Source organism: Hippopotamus amphibius, chromosome 11 (genome assembly GCF_030028045.1).
Source record: "Hippopotamus amphibius kiboko isolate mHipAmp2 chromosome 11, mHipAmp2.hap2, whole genome shotgun sequence".
In the NCBI taxonomy this organism is placed as follows: Eukaryota; Metazoa; Chordata; class Mammalia; order Artiodactyla; family Hippopotamidae; genus Hippopotamus; species Hippopotamus amphibius.
In genome coordinates, this window is record NC_080196.1 from 111,340,525 (window position 1) to 111,365,583 (window position 25,059).

At 38.6% G+C, this 25,059-nt stretch overlaps 1 protein-coding gene across 6 annotated transcripts in view; it reads left to right on the forward strand.

The window, feature by feature from the left end:
* Positions 1 to 25,059, forward strand: part of ZNF407 (zinc finger protein 407) — a 409,125-nt gene that overhangs the window by 140,520 nt on the left and 243,546 nt on the right. For all 6 annotated transcript variants that reach the window (XM_057698831.1, XM_057698835.1, XM_057698836.1 and 3 more), the window contains exon 4: positions 11,273 to 11,347. In XM_057698831.1, the coding sequence (XP_057554814.1) occupies positions 11,273 to 11,347 (75 nt within the window). The remainder of the gene's footprint in view (positions 1 to 11,272; positions 11,348 to 25,059) is intronic.

Below are 25,059 nucleotides of genomic sequence, written 5' to 3' on the forward strand. Positions count from 1 at the left end.
TGTTTCTCGAACTCAGAAATAAAATACACGTCCATGATCAATTTCCTTACTTATTTTGGCAGGTGACTTTTTAGGTAAAACAAATGCAGCAGACACCGGAAGTAAGGCCCGATACCTGAATTATAATTTATGAGGTGAAGAGCGACAGAGCGGTCTAATGATCAGGTCCAGTATGTGGGCTCCGGTCGGACAAGCTGCGTGCAAATCCTCACCCTGCCACTTGCTGGCTGTGCAGCCTCAGGGGAGTTGCTGAAAGTGGATACAGTTATTTAAAGTATATTTGAAGCTCCTTATGTTTCTCATCTGTCAATGAGGCTGTTTTAAGGGTTAACTAAGTTGGAAGATATAAACACTTAGCGTTGGCAGTCACAAAACAAAAAAGCACCGGAATGTGTGATTGCCTTCATTGTTATTAAGGACGTACTTAATATTTGGAAGTTTGCAATGTAATATTAGGGTCTTTGGGGTATTGTATTTATAGTTCACACAGGACTAATAATTGCATGACGTGACAAGATCAACTCCAGAAATAGAGCAGGGATAACTTGGTGAAGGCCTCCCCTTCCTCCTTTGTGCAGTGCAGGGACGGGTGTGTGCGTGTGTGCTGCGGGGAGTGCCACTGCCGCACCGTTTCTCCAAGACTGTTTCTGATTGCTGTCGCCAACGTTTTATAAAATCTAAAAGCTCCCTGCTGGTTTTTGGACACAGAATGCTTACTTTCAGGGGAGGTGTGACACTTAGAAAAGTTTTTTTCTTGTGAATAAACAAAAATTTTCCAACGTTTCTTTCTTTATGGGGATTTTCAGTCAACATAATAGCATTTATTTTCATGGAGAAGCAGAGTCATTTAGGAAAATAACAATTATGATTTTAAACTATGAAAGGATTCTTGGTAATTTTAAATTTTGAGGTGTTGATAGTTTGTTTTTGAAGGGAGTGTCTTTATGTAGAATTGTAAGGGTAAACGTTTCAAATGTGGAAGCTGTCGGTCCTATGTGATGATTGTAACCAAAGAGGTGATAGTATTCTGAGAAATTGTACCTTAAGATACTTGAGAAGCAATGAAAGACATACTTGGTCTGGCCTAGCAATGATTTGGTAGAAGAGTTTGAGAAATGTAATTTTTAAATGTTATGTAATAGTTGTTAACTTCTGAATTTTGGAGTAAACAAATATCATGGGATTGTTGTGTTTTCCTTTATTTGCAAGGTAAATTTTTTGACAGACTTAAATTCATTTGAACTTCAGAATTTTCTGTGTTCCTGTAAGCTACTGTGCTTATTTATTGGTAAGATAAGTGGATGAGAAAAATTTTTTCATGAAGTCATGGTTAAACAGTATAATTGGAAGCTGCTTGCAAATATGTTGACGATGATATATAATGTACTTCATTTTATGTACTATATAAATGAAGATTTAGTACTTCATTTAAGTTTTTAAAATATTGTACAGTGTATTTTACATTATTACACTAATATTAGCATGATCTTAATTTCTGACACTTTGAGGGTAAAATATTTTATTTTATCTTGGTTTTGTTTATAATAAAACCAATGCAATTTATCTCAATTGGCTGTTGTTTTAATAATGATCAGCGTCTTTATATTTATTCCTAAGCATAATTATACTTGTTAACTGATTGTACATATTTATTTTTGTCTGACCTGTTTCACAGGTCATTAATTTTTAGTTTGTACCTTCATCATTTGGATAAATATTTTCTTTTTAACCATTATGAGCACTTTTCTAATCTTGTTGAATTAAAAAGAAAATCTGTCCTGTATCAGCTACTTGGCTTTTCACTCATTGGAGAGTCATACTCATCTAGCACAGCAGTGAATATACTATAACGCTTTTGTTTGCAAACACTTTCGTTTCTGTAGTGTTTCCCTTTTCTTTTTCCTTGCTTTCTGTGAGGGGATCGTCTTTCATTAGTCGGGAGGTGTGGAAGGGTGGAAAGGGCTCCACATAAAGGTCACCAGGCATGAATCCTACTCTTGCAGCTTCAGCTCCTTTGCCACATTTTCTTGAAAAAGTCAAAGTCACCGATCTTCTCTGAGCCTCCATTCCCTCTTCTCTTGGGTTGAGCTGATCAGGCCTCCACCACTTCCTCACTGAGTTATGCAGAGCCATTGAGGAGGCATAAAAATGCTGTGTAAAACGTGAAGCATCGTTTTGCTTTAAAAAAGTTTACGTATTGTAGAAAAACAAAGAATATAAATAATATGAAACTAAATCTCATATCAGAGTGAATTTGCCTGGTATTTGCTTCTCTTTATGTATATTTGTATGTGTATATGTCAGAATACAGAACTGCACATACATGTATACATACACCGGATTACACTGCAGGTAATACTTTTGTCCCTTTCAGACCTAATCTGTCCTGAGAAATGTTCTGTACTTTTTGTTGATGCATAATATTCTAGTCATGCCACTGCTATTGCACATTCAGTGTGTTTTCGTTTTTTTGTTGAAGTTTTTCTTTTTTTTGCCTTTGTTTCAGATTCTTTCTTGAGGGTGCATTCAGAAGTTGGACTAACTGGTTCAGAATGACTATTGAAGACTAATTTTTGCTTAGGACTTGGTGCTCTGTTCAGTTCAGAAAGGAAGCATAAGATGGTTATGGGCCGAGCTGAGCTGCTGTACGAACATATTTATAGGAAGATTGTGTGATGGTGGTACATGCAGTGAATTGGAATGGAGAGCACTGAAGCTATAGCACTTCAATAAAATGGTTTGGTCTAGGGTAGCTAGTAGAGAGAAGCACAGTCTTGAGAGGGAGCAATTGTGTGGAAACGATGACTTGTAAACATGAGAATGTGACTATTATTTTTTTTTAATAAATTTATTTATTTATTTATTTATTGGCTGCATTGGGTGGCTTCTCTTGTTGTAGAGCACTGTTGGGGTATCACCGAGGCGAAGCCCTTTCAATGTACGAAGCTAGGAAATAAATAAATAAACACAAGCAAATAACTGTATGGCAGGCAGGAAAGGAAATAGAGAGGATCTCGACTGTAACAAAGATGCAGATGTAGAGAACAGACTTGAGGACACGGGGTGGGGGAGTGCGAAGGGGAAGCTGGGACGAAGTGAGAGAGTAGCATAGACATGTATACACTACCAACTGCAAAATAGCTAGTGGGAAGTTGCTGCGTAACATAGGGAGATAAACTCGATGATGGGTGATGACTTAGAGGGCCAGAATAGGGAGGGTGAGAGGGAGTCATGGGAGGGAAGGGAATATGGGGATATATGTATAAATACAGCTGATTCACTTTGGTGTACCTCAAAAACTGGCACAACAGTGTAAAGCAATTATATTCCAATAAAGAGCTTTAAAAAAAGAAAAGAAAAAAAACTAGGGCTGATCCAAGTCTACAGCAGGGAAAGGGCATGGTGAGCTTGCTAGAAAATAAGGAAGAGCCTGAACACTAAAGAGGAGTGATGTGAAAAGGACATAGAAGGCAGCTCTAAGGGGTTTCCGTTGGCCAACTTGGGGATAGTATGAGAATTACAAAGCATAGTTATGGTAATTGGTTATAAAGCATTGGCATAAAAATGAAAACCCAAGAGTCTGTTTAAAGTGCTCTTGAAAGAGAGCCAGAGAGAGCGGATGAGACAGAGACAAGGGCAACATCCCAAAGTTTCTTTATAGAAGAATGCCAGCTAATGAATGTCGAAGGAATGATAGAATTAGAACACTACCTTTCTGCAGCGCTCAGTGATCGTTGAGATGGGTGAGCTTCGTCAGTGAGTACTGACAACCATTGGGAGCTGGTTGTTAGGAAGCAGGCTGTTCACACAATGTCAGCTTCAAGAGGCCACCTGAGTTCCTCGGCTCGTGGTCCAGTGCTTCATCCCAAGGCAGCAACATAGCATCTCTGTGATCCTGCTCTCGTCATCATATCTCTTTCTCTGCCTCCTGTCTTCTGTCTTCCTCTTCCGCTTCTAGGGACACAAATTGCGTTAAGTCCACACAGATAACCCAGGATAAATGTCCTATATTAAAGCCAGCTCTTTAGCAGCCTTACTATTCCATTTGTGTGCCGTGTAACCTAAGAGGTTTCGTGAGGTTAGGATGTGGACATCTTTCAGAAGCCACTGTGCTTGTGATATGGATTCGGTAGGAGAAATGCACACTTACTGCACTATTGAAAATCTATAATTCATCTTTGTTTTATACCTGTACCATTAAAAATTGAAATTCACATGTAAAACTATAGTATAAAAATTATTCATTTAAGTTCATTTTCAGAATGGTAATACCTTATTAATCATAAAAAAGACATATCAAACAAAATGGCAAAAATTTCTGTATATTTTTAATGACAAGTGACATTTGCTCCCAAAGTTGGATCGCATTATTGATAATATATTTTTGTGCATCTTCAGTTTACATGGGGAAATGGGTCACGATCATTCTTTGGAGAATCATCATTTAATATTCTGTTTATATTTTCTTTTTCTGCCTTATAGGGCTTATATTTATATGAATTGACTGTTGCTTATAAATATATATATATATATATATAAAAATAAAGTGATGAAAATTATGTTGATTAGCTTGTACTGAGTTTGTACTCGGAGAAAATTATATTCCTTTGATTGACCAGTACTGTTGATTTTAAGGTAGAGAGGAACCTTTCAAATTCCAAATTGGGGTGATGAGAATTTTTAGTGCACCCTCAACCTATTTTAAAATATCTGTTTTGTTTCTTCTCGTTCAGTGCTGGCATTATCATTTTCTGTTTCAAGAACCTGAATATTAAACCTTAGGAATATAGAGACTATTTTGTTCATCTTTTTACCTTCAGATCCTAAATCATTGCTTGATGTTTGTATGTTATAGTTACCATTTATTGAATAATTGTGTAACAGCCACGGTGCTAAGTAACGCATTTTTGTCACTTTCTGAAGTAAGTCTGGTTATCCCCACACTACAGATCAGGGAGCAGAAGATGAGTGCAAGGTACAGAGTTGAGCTGGGCCACCTGCGTGGTAAGCAGTAGAGGCAGGATCGGATCTCCGCGCTGACCGTAAAACCTGCGCCTTGTGAAGCGTGAACCCGGTTGTTTTTGTGTCCCAGTCTCAGAATGCCTCTGGCTCTACAGCAGCATTTTCTAAATTGTGTCCTGAAGACACAGTTCTGGGAGATGTGCATGGGTGTGCCCTGAGAATGGTATGCAGGGTTGCAGTAGGTGTAGAGAAAGCGGTCCACGTCCCCCTCCCTTGCTCGGTGCCCGGCTCTCACCAGCGCCTCCCAAACTCAAGGCTGCAGGGTTTTATGCTGCTAACCTAGGATTGCCCAGTCTTGTTTCACACCCTCCCATCCCTCCTTTTTTGGGTAACATCCCTATTAGCGTTCTGCAGGACAGTCATCTGTAAGATATTTGTCAATGTTGAGAATCTGGATAAAATCTGAAGTTTTGGGCCTGATTTATAAGACCCTTCACAATGAGGATTCTGCTTGTTTTCTTTGTTATCAGATTCTTACTTAATTCTCAAGCAGTGTTCCGTGACCTTTCTCTGTCATTCTGTTCCTTGCTGCACGCCCTGTTCCACGTGCCTGGAATCTTTGCCCACAAACCAGTCTAACCATTCTGCTCCCAGACGTTGTGGGAACTTTTCAAGAAGCTCCTGGTGTTTGTTCTCTCTGTACCTGCTGCCTCAGTCATTGCTCCTGATGCTCTTCTCTCATTGTCCATCCTTCCCTAGGTCATTGTCCTAACCAAGGAACAGACAGGATCTGTTCCTTGGTTAGGTGCGAATGCTATTTATTTTGGGGTCCCTGGTATTAAAACGTCACTCTTTTAGTTAGTGTTTAAATGGTATCGTAGTTCCTCTGAACATAGCTTTCCTAAACAGGTTCGCTGGGGAGTAGGCATGCTCTTCCTGTGGACTTGGTGCCCAGTGCTGGAGAGGCACTGGCCAGCGGGAATGAGGTAGAATATTGGGCGTGTTTATTATTTTTTGAACCTTCAAGCCTAGGGTGCTTAATCGCTAAAAATGGCCAAGGCTTATATAATGCTGAGAGTGTGTCAGGCACGAGACATTGACCATGTAATCCTCTGACTACCGTCCTGTCTTATATGCGAGGAAATCAAAGGTACCTCATAAATAACCGGTCTCAGTTTACTGAGAGATCACGGATGGAAGCCCAAGGAGTTATTCTCCTTAGCTGTCAGGACTGTCTTGCCTCCATCTTACTTCAAAGAAATCAAGGTTGGGTGCCACCTGTGAGGTATGCCTCCTGCGTGTCTGCTACATCTGTGTTAGCACCTGGAGGATTGGTAGGAACCCTGAGTTCTTCACCCAGTAGGAAAGTGAGGGCCTTTTGCAGAGGCCAGAAGGAAAAGTGAAGCGATGGCAGTGGAGGAGACGGTCCAAAGCAGGACTTGGCCTCGCAGTGGTTGTTGCTTTTGTAGGGCTCTCTCTGAAGTCCTGACAGCAGACACAGGATTATCGGTGATGCAGTTTTATGTGTAGGTTTGCTTTCTTGTGGGACTCTAGGATTTAGAATATATGTATAAATACTTTGAAAAACCAAATACGAATTTCTTTTAAAGATATATCAAGATTCAAAGTTTTGAGTTTTCACTCATTCAGGTGATTTTTTCCTCCAAGTTAGTTAAAATTATTATTTTTAACAGAGACCTTCCATGCAACGTCAGTGCTACAAAGAGGGACAAAACAGAACCTTGGCTTGTTGGCCACTTGGATTGTGTCATTGGTCCTTGCTCTTTGCTTGTTGCTGTTGCTCGGTTTTGGAGTGCATTGTCCCCCCCCGCCCCCGGGGACTGGTGCAGACAGAAATGGGTATCGGATTTAAATGAGCCCAAGTGAGTGCTTGTTTGCATCTCAGGTCAGTGGCTTTCACATAGGCAGGGATTGCTGCTTGAAGTGGGAGATTTGTCAGATGTTTGTGTCTTGATTTTCTAGGCCGTTTTACATTACATCTGCTGAAATTTCATTTAAGTTGTTACGCATATAAATTGAGGTCTTAACTGAACTGGCTCAAAGGAATGGAGGCTTTTTGGATTGAAATCCTTGAACTTGTTTTTTTCTGGATGGAACTGTGTCAATGACACTGTTCTAAAAATAGCAGTACTCATATTAGCTATTATTTATTAAGTTGTCTTTCTCTGCTCCTCATGCTACATTGTGTTTATGCTGTTTTATGTAATTCTCACAAAACTCCCAAGAAGTATGCTTTTCTAATGTTTCAGCTGAGGAAGCTGCAAATTTTAAGAGTTGTACTTAAAAGTCTCAAGGTTCCAGGAGCTACCTGTCCTCCTTGGGGAGTCTTGGCCAGCTAACCTTGTAGCTTCTTGTTATTCTTTTAAATTCTCTGCTTCTTCAGTAGTGACTAAACACTGTCAGTTATATTACTGTTTGGTTCACTCAGCTTTTCACTGGGTGACCCCTGTGTTCTGGCAGGCAGCTGGGGAAGTGTGTGGCAGTGGTGTAGAGGGGACCAGTTGGGAGAACCGGGTAGATTACTATAGATCCATCATTAAGGCTGAAAGGATAAGTGCATGCATCATAGTCAGGTAGTAATGAGTTCTTGGAAATTTTCTTTTAAATTCCCGTGTTATTGTGTTTAGATTTTAACTTCTCAAAAGTAAATGCATTTTTCTTTTCTATAATCTGTAGTGCCCATATGAACCTGATCATCAGAAATTTTTAAGTAGTTGGATATTGTATCTTACAGACCTGTCTTTGAGGAGCCCCTGACCTTTTTGGAGAGGTGAAGGAGACAAACAACATGAGAAAACTTCTGGGACACGTGCTGCTGCTGCTTCTCTTGCCTTGAGTTCAGGAGAAGCGCAGCCCGTGCACATGTGACTCTCGGCCCCTGAGTTGAACACCCTGCCTTGCACTCTGTGAGGTGGGAGTGGTAGGGTGCCGTGGCTCTGGGTTTCTCCTACTCTTCACGTCCTGTGCTCTCTAGTCACAGTTTTGTATTTGCTTTAGTAGATAAGTCAGATAAACTTTGGTGACTCACAAGTGAAATGATTCTGCCGTGATAAAATCTGAGGGACTGAAGGAAGAGGTTTTTATTATATCTCCATACAATGTAAGAAAAATTCTTTTAAAATTAGTAGTTCAAACCTGAAATTTTTGTCCTAAAAAGTAGACATCTGTAGCTAGGATGCAAGCGCTTTGATTGCCCTCACTCCCGTCTCTTCTAAAGAGAACAGCGGGGCTTTTCTTAAAAAGCGTGTCCCACGCACCTCTCCCCCGTTCACGTGCCCACGATGCTTTCTTCCTCATTCAGGCTGTGTGGCCCATGAGCTGCTGCCGCCTCTTCCCTCCTCTGCTCCTGCTCTGCTCTGCATTCCACTGAGGACGGCCCCACGGGCTCACGCCCGTCTCTGTGGCCCCTTCCTCCCGTGCCTGCGCTCCCCTGCCTGGTGGATGCCCAGCTCCCCCGCCCTCTTCTCACAGCCACAGGCCCGAGCCACCCAGACGTGGAAGCTGCTCCCCTGCGGAGGTCAGCTCTTCCTTCTCTATTTCATTTTCCCCTCCCACCACTTTTCACTCTTTAAGATGGTCTGTATTGTAGCTTTTGTTCTTGTCCTCTGTCTCCCTCACTAGGTTTTACGTTTTCTGAGGCAGGGTCTTGTCTTTGTTTGATCACCTACGCACCACAGTTGCCTAGACTGTTTGTGCCTAGAGTAGGTCCTGTTTAGTACACACATTGGCACGTGCACACGTGGCTTGTGGGGTCCACGCAGGAGCGTGGCAGGCTGAGTGCCACCTCGTCCTGATGAGAAGCCACAGGTTATAGAAGGAAAGCTCCGTGAAGACGCGGCCTTAACTGCCTGATTTTGCATGCTACATGCAGAACCTGCCCTTGGCTGTTACGCAGTAAGTCGCCAGTGAGTGAATGGAAACAGAATGAAAGTCTAAAGTCATGTGTGCTTGTTGGGGGCAAGGCATTGCAGTTGTATAGCTTTTTATTTTTTATTTTATTTTATTTTTTTGTATATCATTTTAGATTCAGGATTACTTTTGTTGGTATCTAGATTATAAACTTTCCAAAATAATTATTGTTAAAATATTAATACTCTTATGATGGCAGTGAAGGCTGGGCTCCTTTCAGTAATCACAAGTTACTGGCAATCTTATTACCCCTGGAGGTTGGTGAGTTTATTTTAGTTGGCCATGCTTGGTGTGTATTGTCTCACCGAGGGTGGTGTTGAGGCTTTTACACTACTCATACTTTAGATAGACCAAATTAAAAGAATTTATATTTACTTTGTCAGTTGTTCAATGAATAATACTTTGCATTTGACTACAATTGAGCTGTGTTTTAGTATTGTAAATTCTTCCCCATGATAATAAAAAATTGTTATTCCTCTAAATATTTAGTATTATAGACATTCAGCAGATAATGTCAGACTGTTATAAGAAGAAGCTTTCCTTCTCTGTGTACTTTAGTTTGTTCCCCTGTGCAGTGTAATATTTTTGTTTTACTTCTTAACCTGAAACATTTTAATTAATAAAATTTTTTTCTTTTAAAAACTACACTGTGGTTTCTAAGCGCAGATCTCCTAAATTATACTTGGCTATATAAATAAGCTGTGCTTTGCAACTCAGGGTTCTTAACCTTTGCTCTTTGCTATTAGCTTTATGTTTTTTTAATTATAGGAGAATAGAAGACAGTAGGGAAGTTATGACTTAAATGCACTGTTGTTATTACTGTATTATTTTTAAGGAAATGAAAAATATTTATTTTGTTCAAATCAAATAGAAACAAATATAGAATATCTTAGTGTTATTTTTGCTAAGATTTAATATCGTCACAGTTTGAGTCTTTATTTGTAATAATTACTTTTCCATTTTATGGGTTGCTGGTGTGAGTGATTATTTATAGCTGTAAAGCGTGTGCTGTCCATAGTTGTTACTTACTGTATAGAAGAGTGAATGTTGTTTTCATTGTATACAAGTGTATTACTTGAATAATGCACTCACTGTCATTAGAAAAATACAAACATATTATTTTAGCCTCAAAACTTAGGTTCCCTAATGTCATATGAAAATAACCCAAACAGACCAGACATGAAAAGGAGCACTCACATCTTTAGAAGTTGTATGTCTGGGCTTTTCACACACGTCTCTTCCATAAGGCCGTAGTACTTTACAGTCTTGCATTGCTCGCTTGTGCAGGCACGCCCAGATAAATTCAGTGGCTGATGTTAAGAATCGTATAACATGCCAGTTTGATTTGTGGCCCTTCATATCACAGAATGCTAATTAAAATCATATTTTTGCATATGTCATGCCTTTCATGTACATATGCAAATAGATTCTGTTGCCTCTCAGCTATTAGTAATTAACTTTATGAAGGACAGCTGTAATACATAATTAACAAAAATGTTTGCAAGCCCTTTTACACTGAAAGTTACAACAGTAAATTTTTATTTTTTTGCTTATCAAGAGAGCCATTTTAGTCTGATGCTTCTCAATGAGATCTAAATTGTTTTAAATACTCACACGACATAATTAAATTGTTTGTACTGTATTCAGTAGAAGAATGGTACTCTCTGCACTAGCTACTGATTCTTGTCCGTTTCATATTTATGTCAACAAAATTGAATTAAGTGATCTGATTTGTATGTAAAATAAGATAGCATGTCAGGTCATACTTTTTGTTTGTTTTAGTTATTGATATCTTCTGGGCACTTAAGTACATTTTTTTTGCATGTGTTTCAGACACCGTAAACATTTATATCATTTTAAAAAGCCTCTCTTCAAATTACTACCATGTTTGTAAGGAAGCTTCATGAAGGCTATTCATTTTCTCTTTTATAGTCCCTTAAATATTTAATAAAATGACATTTTCTCAAACTCATTTCATGATTGAAGTGTGGGATCAACTGGGGGCAGGAAATGTGATGCTGAGGTGTTGCTTTATCTTTCTTACTAGTGAAGTGAAGTGAAGTGATAGTGAAGACAGCGACTAAAGAACTAAAATCACTGGTTTGGTCTCCGTTCATATACTCAAGGGGGAAAATGAACCAATGAATTTAAATGCAGTTATTTCTTTTGGTTTTCAGGTATTGCAGTATATTAATCCATGTGCAAGCTTTCTACTTAGAATTTAGTGTTGCTGTAATGTGCATTTTCATGTTACCACTATATATGTATTACATATACATATATAAAATATACATCCATGTCGATTTTCTAAAAATTTTGTACATATTTCTAGCAGAGAGTCAAGCTTTACCTCTATAATTACTTTTTTTTTTTTTTTTAGGGTTGCTTTTGTAATGAAGAAACACTTAAATACTCATCTACTGGGCAAACACGGAGTTGGCACACCAAAAGAAAGGTAATTTTCATCCATTTTTTAAAAATGTAACTAATATAATTATGTTTTCATTTTAGGTTTTGTTTATTGAGATGACTCCTAGAATTTTATCAAGTCAGTTTGTCATGTTTTACATTAGTGGTACTCTGTTATTGAATATCATACTTTATGCCATTTTCCCATAAGAATTTAATGTCGCATTTTAATTTTAGAAAATTCAATCTAAGAATATTTGAAAAGATTTGAGGGATTTGAATATGTGAATTTGTGAAACAACCTTGAGACAGTAGAAGAGTTAAATTAGAGGGATTGACCTCTGCAAATGCATTAGAATGAGCTAAAATAAATGTATAAAACCAAACTGTCTATTTTCATTTGAACTTTGTGTATTTTTATTTTGAGGTTTTAAAATAACATTTTTGAATTCTTACTGTAGAATTAAGCATTGCTGATCGTAAAAAAGAAATACATCTTGTGTCTTCCCCCAAGTAATACTACGGTTGCCATGTCATGAAAAATAACACTACAATTACTTTGTCATCAACTGCCAGGTTTTCTTTTTTCTTGCTACTGTATCATAATTAGCTTCATCACATAGACTTAATTATATGAGGTGAACTGAAATATAGCAATGTCAGCTACCAGGTGAGCCGGGCTACTTCTGAAACTTCAAACCTTTAAAACGTGCAGCTCTCTCAGTGCTCGTGCAAGCACTCTCACCTCCTTCAAACCTCGTAGGTTTTTAGCTTTCCCCAAATCCTCCAAGGTGGTCTCTGAAGTTCTGCAGACACTCTTGGAAACTTGTGTTTTAAATACTGTTTTAAAATGTCAGTCATGATGCAATTTATTCTATCACTTAGGGCTTCTTCTGCCATATTTGTAAATGTTTAATAAATTTTTAAAAATTCTAAAATACTCATCAGTATTTTCTGTGTATACAAGGAGTTTAACTTGACTTTTCTGCTGGTGGCATATTGTTTTCTGTAGCAATGTAGTTTGGACATGACTACTGTGTCAGAATATTGGAATGCTGTGTATGCCTACTTTCTGCCTTTTGGTTTCTCATACGTTTCTTTGTAACATTATATTTAATTGGAGACAAAATTAATGTCTTGAACGATCCTGAATGCATTAGTCTTGAAATTCAAAAAATTTTGTATTATTTAAATTGTAACTTAGGACTTGTCAAAGTTATGTTTCACGAGTATTTAAGAAACAAAACATCTGTAGTTACTATTTCCTTATTGCTTTCACTTGCATTATCTCACTACTCAGTATATGACCTCATTAGTGGTTCGTTATTATTCTATTATAGAACTAAAGACAGATTAAGGAATATACAACAATTTATTCAATATCTCATAATTAATAAGTGTGAGAATTGTTATTTTTCTGACTCAAATTCTGGTGCTCCTCTATGTAATGATTATGTTATATGACATTGAAAACCTTTACATATAGGTACTTAGGGTGTTTTATTCACATAATAAATTTGAATGAAAACAATGTAGATCAGATAATTAGTAAAAAGAAAACATGTCCCTACTGTGTAACTAGTATACATTTTGATCTCAAATGTATCATTTTTGCTTTTTATTTAGGAATTTTAAATATTTGAATACGTTTGTTCATATTGTTTCATATTAATGAAAAATTCATCGCCTTTTACATATATTTATCTTCCAAGCACCTTAAAAATAGTAGATGCCTTCTATGTATGATGATAGGAGTTTGAAAATTCCAGTTGTACTCTTTGGTTTTTTTCATTTACCTTTCCTATGCATTCCAGGATAACTCTCTGTTGCTTTCATTTCAGTCCTTAATACAAAAAGAGGCTAAAAAGAGGCAGGAGAAAGATTGTATGTCTTTCTCCCCTTTGAAATATGATAAGCTTTTTGTCCAACACTTAAATAATTTTTGGCCTGAAATCAGGAGATGAATCTCAAGTGGGAAAGTGTTCTTCATCTCCTGGGTTATTACCTTCTAAGTAATCTTAGTGCAGAGTTCATCTAAACTCAACATTAGGTTGTTTTTCCTACTAAAATGTTTGTGTTTCAGAGGACCTCTTGTTTATGATATCTGTTTGTAGCTAGGGCATTCCTTCTTCCTGCATAGAAATACTGAGTTGGAATGACAGGGCTTCAGCCGCAGCGTAATTTTCCAATGGATACCCGTAGGTGGAGGAGACTAAGATTTAAGTAGCAAAATCTAGCACAGTAAATACCAAAAGGCTCCTTCTTTCCAGTTCACCTTCCTCCATTCCTTGGAGAGGGAATGGCTGCCTTTTTAACAGCCTGAAGAAACAAAGAAACTCCTTAGCAGCGTGTTCAGCCATCACTTTGGGTATAACTGTTCTCTAAATTAAGTTAAACATTTTTTTCTTACCTATTTAAAACATTAATGCCTTGGCTATAGTTTTGCAAGCTTGCTATATTTTAATTTCTCTTGGATAACATAATCAGTTATTCTTTTCATGTTTTGAATTTGATTCTTCCCTCTTCTGCATTGCGTATTATAGCAAATAGTAATAGAAGTTAGCTAAATAGGCTGTGACAATTAAATTAATAATGCATTTTGTTTGCAAGTATTTAGGCCTTGTGCTTTGACTGATATATGCAAAACTGATAATTTATTACAAATAAATCCCTACTCTTGCACTGTACTTTGATGAACTAGGAACGGTTGTCAGCATGACTGTCATAAACAACAGAAAAGTTTAATACTTTCCAACATATAGTTTTTGACTCCAGGAACACCTGAAGTGTTGGCTTCTGTAAGAACATACTTTGTTGTCCCTAAATTTGCATGAGCTTGTTTTAAGGTCGTATATTACTGTATTTCAGAAGTCTTGTACACTTAAATATAAACAACTAAATATAGTCACGTTCAGTTCACATTCCAAAATAATAAACCCTGATTAATTTGTGAGTTCATTTTAAAGTATTCCCTATTTTAAATAAGTAATTCTCTTTATAACCTAGTAAGCCAAAGTAGCTTTATGACTTTGAATTTTCTAATAGTAATCTAGAAAACGAGCTTATCCACCATTATCACAATTGAAATAGCCATAATAAGTATCTCTTATGTGAAAGCCAGGTGCGTATGACAACAGAAGGTGATAGCATTTGTAGTTCAGTGCTTGGAAATCATCTGGGCTTTGAATGGCTGTGTAAATAGGAGGAGGGGAACAATTCCCCCAGAATTTCTGATCTGATACATGGCTTTTGTGGTGTCTGGGTAACATCAGGAAATGTCTACACTGGCAGTATCTCAGGAAGGCTGATGTGCTCCCCAAACCAGCTTTACCAGTGAAGGATTTTAAATTGGATGTTTGCATCAGAGAGTCTAAGAGCTAAGTAGTGTACCTGTTTTTTCAAGTTATTAATGAATATCCAAATGAAAACCATAGCATTTTTTCAATGAAACAGTTTTTGGAGGAGTGTACGAATATGCTACATCTCAGATTGTGCCTTGTTGTCAGCCTAGCTGTGGGCTATGTTCAGGCCCCCGGGCACAGACTCGGGGCTGGCCAGTGGTTTCCCTCAGGTTTCCCCCAGGCCTCCTTCAGATTCCTGAGCCCTGACGTTTTTGCTTGCTTCTCTCCTGTATCAGCCATTTCGAACTCGTGGTTAGGCATCTTTCTGTTAATAGTATCTGTGAGAGTGTTGATAATAAAATCTTTCCGCACATTGTTACATATACCAGGTATTGTGTAGTCTGAGTGTGTGACAGAAATACCAGCAGCCCTGATATTGGTTCTCATTCGTTACAAGCCTTTGCCTATAGGACAGGACATTGTGTAAGGCTTTTGGAGTCTATCTCGTCTCCTTCCTCAAGAACTTTTGTATTTATATGTTAAAATTGTATGAAAGCATCATCATTATTTTCTGTCTTTCAACTTAGATGTAAGCCTCACCCTTTTTTCTTGAAGCTTGAAAATATCATCCAAAACCCACACATTCCTGGGAAAAGCATATATACGTGTACATGCACAGTTTTTATTGAAGCTTTGCCATGGATACTTTGGAGTCATTAGAAACGGGTTACTTTTAAATGAGAGAATAATACATTTTATAAAAACTCTGTTACATATATTTAGATAGACAAATTTTTCCTATTCGAAGAGATTCTATTTATAATATGAGATGAACTGCTGTTGTTCTCACTTTATTGTCCTTTTTAAATAAGTACCTTGCCTTTTGGCTAAGTTGTTGTTATTGCTTCTATTTTCTTTTATTAAAGGACCAACCATTTTCCTTAATGTTTGTTCCATGTGAATTTCTGTAAGGTAAATCCCGTTTTCTAGTTTATCACTGAAACAGGAATCTTATTCTCATGGACGCACTGAGATATTTCACGCCGTGTTGAGTGTCCTCCTTCTCGTCTCCAAGGAGTGTTCTTTATGACACTTGTCAGTCACATTGTGTTTTCTGGCTCAGGTCTGCTCTCCCGTCACCGCCACTCATTGGTTTCCTCTCTCAGTTCTTCTCTTACTCAATGGTTAGTGATTTTTTTTTTTTTTAATGAGGCCCGATTTTGGAAAAATAGTGACTGTGGGCCATTCTCTGCTTTAAAAAATATTTATACAAGAAATAACACGGGGCTTCCTAGGTGGCGCAGTGGTTAAGAATCCGCCTGCCAATGCAGAGGTCACTGGTTCGATCCCAGCTCCAGGAAGATCCCACATGCCGCGGAGCAACTAAGCAAGCCCGTGTGCCAAAAAAAAAAAAAAAAAAGAAATAACTCTGTTGAGCCAAAATGGAGGAAAAACATTTCAATTCATTTTATCTTGAATGGCTTATTTTAATGAGCGGGAGGTTGTTATATTTCAGTGACTTACTCTTGCTTTTGAGTGAGCCAAGGACTCCCTTTCTTCTATCTTCTCCCATTGCTCCATCTGTAGACAGCATCTAGTATATAAATAATATCCTATGATCATTTGCCATTGTTTTATTATAAGAACGTTGGACTGAATAGACAGATAGCCCTGCTAAATAATTACTTCTATGTGGAAAGATAGATAGAAGTCACATCATTCATGTAGAGCCAAGGTTGTTATTTTTAGAAAACTTCCTTCTATAATCTACTGACTTAATCTGGCCATTTATTAAGGTACATAAAGAGACAAATATATATTTTCCACCAAAGTTATCTTGTTAGCATCTGGGCAGTACTTCTAAATTAAATGGGTAATTTAGATGTTCTGTGGTTGCTTTCTAACAGATGTTTTCTTACTGAAATGGGTATATTCTAACTCTTACTCTAAATTTTCCAGGTGAAAGTTAGCAAAAGTAAGCATCACTGGTGAGAATATTGGAATCTCAGCCCTCATTTGTTTGTTGACGTTTCCAACTTACTTTTTCTGGGAGGCATTTGGATGTAGTTACAGATGGGTCTCATGACTCATCTCTGGGGGACAGAAAACCCACTCTTTCAAGCTCGTAACTTCATCGGGTCCCCCTGTTTCCAGGAAGCAATGGTAGCCCTACTCCTACGTTAGGTGCATAGTCCAAAGCATGTGGAATATCTGGATTCTGTATATTTGTGCGATACTTCAGTTTGCTGTTCTGAATAAGTACCCTGTCCACTCATTTCTCGATGTGCTTTCAGTTTTACCCTTCAGGCAGGCCCATCCCTAGAGAGCTGCTTTCCTTCACCCCATTGCTTTTGTTTTCTTCCTTCAGTAGCATTTTGACTGATTTTGTGCTTAGCTTTCTATGTTAATGACTTAAGTTTCAGAATGTTCAAGAAGCAACCTTATAAAACTCATGCCTTTATTGTGGAGAGTGAGCTCAGGGCGCCGCTGCTGAACGTACATCGTGTCTTCCTGGTGAGATCCTGGGCGGCAGCTTCTTTCTGGTCTTTCTTCCGGGAGAAGTTGTGCCTTTCTGAAACAACTTGTCATTTTGGTCTTCAGTACTAGCAAATCGTGTGTACAATTGAGTTTTCCTCTTTATGTTTACTGCTGGGAAGCTCAGTGCCAAAACTGTAATTCATCTCTAGAAAGTAGGGTGGACTTCATGGAATGCGTTTTATTTACGACTGTTATTTCTAGTTTCATCTTTTTTTCCCTTATGGGAAATTCCCATTTATGCGAGTGGTATATTTTAACAACCTCGCGTAAATCAAAGCTCACATAATTCAGGGGAGGTTCTGCGATGGGAATTGTTGTGAAGTAGGGTCAGGGTTCGTCTGGGAGGACTTGTGTCTCCAGCCCTGTGGTTTGGGGGCGTTGTGTGGAGCAGTGCGCAGCGCGGTTATGAGACTTTTTTTTTTTACTTGTCCTTGCCCTGTTGTATGAAAATTTAGTGCACCTTTATGGTGCTTTTTATTTTTCGAGATTATCTGTTATTTTGAGGAATGCCTGCTCCTAAAGTGTGCTGAGCAGGCATGGTATGTACTCCTCCGCCAAAGAAAGGAGGGTTGCTTAACTTTTATACCAGGGTCCTTGCTCTCTGCTCTGTTAAAAGTAACTGCTGCTCTTAGTGCATTGCAGCTGTGCTGATAAAATACCATGTTTACTACTCTAGGGGAAATTCTCTTATAGTAGAAGATGTCTCAATGTTAGAAGTATATATGTGTTACAGAAATATAAGATTGTTTTCTACTTTTTCTAAGATTCATTCTTTAATTTTCAGCTAGCATTTTACTGAGTGTTCATCTCTGTGTGTTTTATTCCTGAGTATTTAACTAGACATGAGTATTACATGATTCTTGTTCGCTAGAAGGTATTGTAGGCTATGCAGTTATCCATAATATGTAAAAAGGAAAAGCTACACAGTGATATGAAAGAAAGCTTTAGAAGAGGGAACAGTTAATCTTGCTTAAGAGGTATTGTGGGGGATGCTAATAAAGACATTTAATGTATTCATTCATTTATTCTCCCAATAAACATTCACTACATCTGCTACTGACAACTCCTGCTGTGTTCCGAAACTGAGGTGGCGTGTCGTGTTTGAAGACAATATACCCTCTGTTCTCATGCCCCTTCAATTTGGGGTTGATGGACTGAGGCTAAGGACAGAGGGATAATACTCACGTAAAGGAAAAGGGGAATTTTATTAGGTGGAGGCTCTGGTGAAAGCACAGTAGCATGCTGTTCTGGAGAGTGTCTGGGCAGGTGTTGCTTTAGGATGAGTGGTCAGGAAAGACCTTTCTGAAAGGGTGCAGTTTACGTGGAGCATGGATTCGGAGCCCTCCCAGCGGAGAGCGCAGTCAGAGGCTCCTGGTGCGGTGTGAATGAGCTTGGTGAGTCCTGCTCCAGTGTGCCCTGGGACCGGGGGCGGGAGAGGGCAGAAGATGAAGAGCTGAGATCCCAGCTGTGCTCTGTTGAGGAAGCGGTCACCCATGGGGGAATTTCCTTTAGGGCGATCATGGGAAGGGTGAGTGTGGGCCTGGGCAGCTGAGCTGGAATCTGGCTGGAAAGAACCGTGAATGCTGTGGCAGCGCCACCTCTTACTCTGGACAGAGAGGAAGCCGCAAGCGGCCAGTGTGGAGCTGAGGCCCCAGGGCGAGTGTGGGCAGGAGGAGTCACACGGTCACAGTGACATCTCCTGGGGACTCGCACCTGCTTTCCCTGCCCCGCCTGCTCCCCTCTCCCCTCAGCGCCAGTGACCTCTCTGGAGTCATGATGCGAAGCTTGCCAGCAAGTAAGCCCTTTAGCCATCGGTTTTACAGGCAGACCTTGTTTTATGGTGCTTCTCAAATATTGCATTTTTTACAGATTGAAGGTTCATGGCAACCCTGTGTCAAGCAAGTCTGTCAGCTCCATTTTTTCCAGCAACATTTGCCTACTTCCTATCTTTTTGTCACGTTTTGGTGATACAAGATTTCAAACTTATTATTATTATTATATTTGTTATGGTGACCTCTGATCGGTGATCTTTGATCCTATTCCTATGACATGCTGAAGGCTCAGATGATGTTTGGCATTTTTTAGCCATATTCTTTTTTTTAAAGAACTTTTACTGAGATATAATTGACATACAGTAGACTGCATATATTTAAAGTGTACAATTTGATTTTTTTTTCTTATTAGTAATGTATATATGGCAATCCCAATCTCCCAATTCATCCCACCCCAACCCTGCCCACTTTCTCCCCTTGGTGTCCATATGTTTGTTCTCTACATCTGTGTCTTTGTTTCTGCCTTGCAAACCGGTTGATCTGTACCATTTTTCTAGATTCCATATATATGCATTAATATAGGATATTTGTTTTTCTCTTTCTGACTTACTTCACTCTGTATGACAGACTCTAGGTCCATCCACCTCCCTACAAATAACTCAATTTCATTCCTTTTTATGATTGAGTAATATTCCACTGTATATAAATGTAGCACATCTTCCTTATGCATTCATCTGTCGATGGACCTCTAGGTGGCTTCCATGACCTGGCTTTTGTACACAGTGCTGCAGTGACCATTGGGGTGCATGTGTCTTTTTGAACCATGGTTTTCTCTGGCATAAAGTATTCTTAATTAAGGTATGACTGTTGTTTTTTAGACATAATGCTATCACACACTTAACAAACTACAATATAGTGTAAATGTAACTTTTATCTGCACTGGGAAACTGAAAAACCAGTGCGACTGGTTTTATTGTGATATTTGCTTTATTGGTGTGTTTGGAAGCTGAGCTTGGTCTCCGAGGTCTGCCTGTACTTTGTTAGACACATTCTGTTCCCAGTTCCATTACCTATTTCTCCTGTCTCTGTGCCTTTGTTCTTCCTATTCCTTGTTGCTCTGCTACTACGTCCCATTTCTCCTGGGTATCAGTCCACACCATATTATTTCAGGCTTCAGTGTGAGGCCCCTGCCTTCATGAGTTTCCTCCTTGTTTCTTGCATCTCTAAATGATCTTGTTTTTTCCCTCATACTGTTGTGGAACCTTGGTGAATAAAGGGTATGTACACACATATATATTTCTCTATCTGTCTCCCGAAGTAGGAACCCAAAGTCTATAATGATACTGCACGTGCTACAATTCTGTGATCTAGTACTAGCTCATTGAGTCATTAGACCAGAAATGTATGGCTGAGTACTGATCATCTTTATTAAAATGACATCTATTTTGTTCTGTTGCCTCCTCTTTCCTTCCTATATAGAAATGAGATAAAACTGAATTCTGTGGAGGTAGTGAACTACACCTTTTCTGGTATGAATGCTCTAATTGCTTTTGCATGTGATAATACATTGTTGTTTAATGTGACAATTTAATTTTGAAGATTTTTGTTGTTGTTTTGGCTACCATTTAGTTTAGTAGTTCAATCAGAACTTGGATATATGGTAAGAATATCTGCTGTTTTAACTCTTTCTGAAGTCAGTGAATAAGTGATCCCAAAAATGATCAATCAAATATGTTAAACATGCAGAATTTAGGTGTTTGCCCTTGGCAGGCATCTAGGATATTTTTGGCTATTCTTTTATTTCACTTAAATTGCTGTTAGAACACTGGGGCTTATACATCTGGACTCTGACTAAAATATGCCTTAAGCTCTTATCTTTAATTCGCAGTCAGTGCCAGAATTAAAGAGAACAAAGGCCTATATGTTCACTGCAGCCTTCAATTATGCTTAATTACCAACTTTCATACAGTTTCATTATACAGTACTGACTTCTTGTGAGACATTCTTTATATTTGTGATGTCTTGGTCGTTGCTTATAAAAGTCCAAGTTGAAAATTTTTCCTGAGGAATTTTCAGGAAACGTATAACCTTTCTGAAGTAATTTTTGTAAAGTTGGATCAAAGCAATATGATGATCCATTTTAACAGATGAAAAAAAGATGTTTACGTTTCATTATGCCACAGAGCTCTGATAGGAAAAAACCAGGGCTTACAGGGATTATTCTCTAAGGTATCTCACCCCACCCCTAGTTCTTGGTCCTTGGGTCACATGAATAACCCATGGTGAGCATCGAACAAAGGGCTTCTCCACCAGTCCTGTGCTGGTCACCCTCATGCTCAGAGAAAACAAGCAGACATTGACGTTCCACGTGGGACAGGTCGATCTCGTCGTAATCCTCTGTTCTGCAGAATGACCATCTTCTGTTTCAGAGGCTCTTCACTCCTTTTCAAAAGAATCATGATGCTGTGTGATATGTACTAGAATATTAGCACCCCTTAAGTATGAAATCAACACTTAGGTTAAAAACCATCAAATATATTGGATTTCATATGAGTCAAACCTAATTCTATTTAGAACCGTTTCTAGCATATGATGTCAGTATAGAGATCTGCTTTTCAGGGAAGTAATCATTTCCATTGAGTTTAGCATGATCCAGTTCTTGCTTTTTTTATGGACAGTGATTCCCTAGACATAGCATCGTGCGGTAAGTGTGATACAGAAATTGGGTCAAGGTAACAGGGAAGCTCTCTCAGCATACTTTGTTTCCTGTTTCCACTCAGTGCCCACTGAAGGCTAGGTCTCCAGGTCTTCTAGGCCTGCGTCAGCTGTATTTTCAGTGCCCAGACTTTATCTTACTGTGAAATTCCTTCTCTGGATTTTCATTCTGTGCAGTGGCTTCTTACTACTAAGAAGACTGATGTACAACTTAGCGCATTCTATTTGGTTTCTCTTTTTCCTCTTAAACACGGTGGATGTATGCCCTGTATCCACGCTAGATAGTTTCTTGAGGGTGTGGTTGGCAACTTTCCTTCTCTGTCTCAGCTTTTCAGAAAGTGGTTGACATTCTGTGAATATTGACAGATTTAGATGGTGAAATCCTCATTGAAATTTTTCCTTTTCAAGATGGACGTCTTAGCTCGTCTAATATGATTTTAAAGTCACATTTTGAAAAAGGAATTGCAAACTAGTGTAGTTGTATGTAACTGTCTATGGGTCTGTCTCTTAATGGAGTCAACTTCAAGTGCATTCTTCATGAGTACTGTGGCTTTATCACCTTCTCATCCGGGAGGCCCAGGGCGCATGTTCTCATTTCCTAGGGTTATGGCGACATGGACATGAATTTATAGTTATACAAGTACAAAAAAAATCATACTATATATAAATACAGCATGTTATAATTTTAAAAGTGCTTATTTTTAGATAAGAGCATAATAAAGAAATTTTTAGTTGCTAAGGTTTAAACAATATCTATGTCTCCTTTTTTATGTTAATCTGGTGGAGAGAAGAATTATGGGAAACAGCAGACTCAATGGAACATGTATATGAAGTTTTCATTTAAATTATGCCCAAATTTTCTTTGAAGTTAATTAAAACAATAATTTCCCCTTTCTTTCTCACAGTGCTTTGTATTGAATAATATTCAGAATGTCCTTTTCTCATTTCATGTTTATAATTACGTAATGTGGATATGCCATACATTTTTGGCAGCTAGGAAGTGGCAGTCTTATTGCTAGATATCAGGTCTTTAAAATTTTATATCTTTTCCTGTTTCTAAAAAATATTGTTTATGTGATAGTCAGATTTTGAAGGTTAGGAAAATTTTTAACAAAAGCATTAGGCCAATGTTTATTATTTATTAGTACTCAAGGTAATAGCAGTATATGAACATACTCAAGGTCTCAGTAAATTTTTGAGTTTTCTCTTTCTGTTAAACAGGAGAAAAAGCCTTACACAGAACACTACTCTGTAAAAACAATAAACAGCAATTCCTCTGTCTGAAGCTGCAAGGGGGCCCAGAGACCACATCAGTGGTGGGGCACCTTCTCTGCATCTCAGAGAAGCTGTGGGCTCCTCACCAGATTAAGCAGAATCTCTTTATACATAGAGCTTTTTATTTGTATAGTAAGCCATTGGCTTTTGCGGCTTTGGCATTTATAACATTGTCAGTCCCTAAGTGATGAGACGTAACTTAAATTTCTATGAAAATTCCAGTTTTCAGCTATGTGCTCGGGTGCTGCTGCGTCAGAGCCCTTAACTTAGCTGGTGTTAGATCTCAGGACAGCTCTATAGACTGTGCTCTGCTTGTCATAGGTGTCTAATGCCTCTGAAAAAGTGATTAAAGCCAGAAGTTTAATCAAACAGATCCAACTGCTGGTGTTGATGAAAATAAAGAAAGAATGAAAAAAAATGTAAGAATATAATCATTCTTAGCTAGAGCTACAAGGTTGAGATAAATTAAAATCTGGAATGTAATGTTCTAGTTCTCAAGTTCAGTGGTAAATTCACAGATGTTCATTATATTATTGAGTAAATAAAATGCAGCCACAAATGGACCAGTGATATGCAATAATGATTTTTGGACCAGTTTTGTGCCTTGAGGTGTATGTAGTAAGACCATGATTTACCACATTCAGATGACCCACATCATCTGCTTGGTGGGAAACAGAGAGTTGGTTTCAGAAACTTTTATTTAGGTTCTGTAGCTAGTACCAGAAGCACCCCATTCAATGAAGGAGAAAACTTTATTGAATCTTGAAGAGATGGCTCTCTTATTGGTAACGTTATGAATGGAAAACATCTGACTTCCAACAAAAATGTCAATTCTTAGAAAATCATTAAACGTTTATCTGAAATAACAGTGGAGAACTATTAATTCATGTGGCTATTAACTCACTTTTATTATGAGAAAAGTTTGACCTGGAAATTTTAGGAAGTGTTTTTCCTTGCACAAGGTCAAGTTGGCACGGAGGGACTCTCTGCTGACCCTGCCATGGAGAAGCTCTTTCTCACGAGCGCAGCAGTTCTTAGAGGAGAAGGGTTGGGAAACCACAGCTGTTCCTCTTATGAGCCGCCGTCACGGAGAGGCGCGTCTCTGGAAGGACCGCTCACCAGGGCTTCGCGTGGCCGGTGGCTGACCTCGCCTGTTGTGAGCCCTGGTCAGCCTCCCGCAGCGTCTGAGAAAGAAATCAGGATGAGCTCTGTCCTAAGAAATGGAGGCCTTTTCATCCCGAGCTGCAAGTTGCTCCTTTCAGTCAGCAATAGCTTCTTCTCGAATGCCCGTTTACATTGGCTGTGCTCGGCTTTCAGTTATTTTTCTATTTCCACCACTGGTTTCATCTGCCTTGATGCTGAGGCCCCAGCAGAATGTGCTGAGGACATCGCCGAGTGTGCCACCTGTCACTGTCTGCACAGGCCTTTGGAGTCTCTTTAGATGGAGACCCTGCCTTAGATGGAGACCCTGCCTGTGGAGACAGGTTGATGTGACTATGGGGGTGCTGTTCTGAAATAGCATGTAGAGTTCGTTGTTTTCCTTACTGGAAGAACTCGTAGCTTTGTTAATGATTTTAGACTGTATTTGTAGAATCACTGAGATTCTTAAGGGGTTACTTAATTTTTTTAAACACTTTACCACCTTTTATGAGGGAAGGCATATTCTGTGAGGCTTTCTAAAGGTCTCAGGTCATATGCCTTGCAAATGTCAGCGGCTTACTATATTTAATTTGCCTGAACACCAGGTAGCTTATTGCAGAGTAATACAGAATTTTGGATTTTAAAGCGAACCTTCATATTTCATAGATGTGAAAACAATTTCAGAGAGACTTGATCTAGGCCATCTAGATATTCAGAATTTTGGCAATTAAACAATGGTGTGTGTCTACACACTTTGTAATTTCATTGCATCCTTCTTTGGGAACAGAGAGCTACGAGTCCGTTGCCCTTTGGTAAAGCTGTGCTCTTTCGTGGGTGATCTTTTGTAGTTTTGCATGTAATGCTTAGTATCTTCTCAGCACGTTTAATCTTAGTAATTGATGGTAAATTATGCACAACTTAAAGTATCTGTGAAAGATAAATTCTCCCCCCTTTTTAGGTGCTTATTGGTAACTATA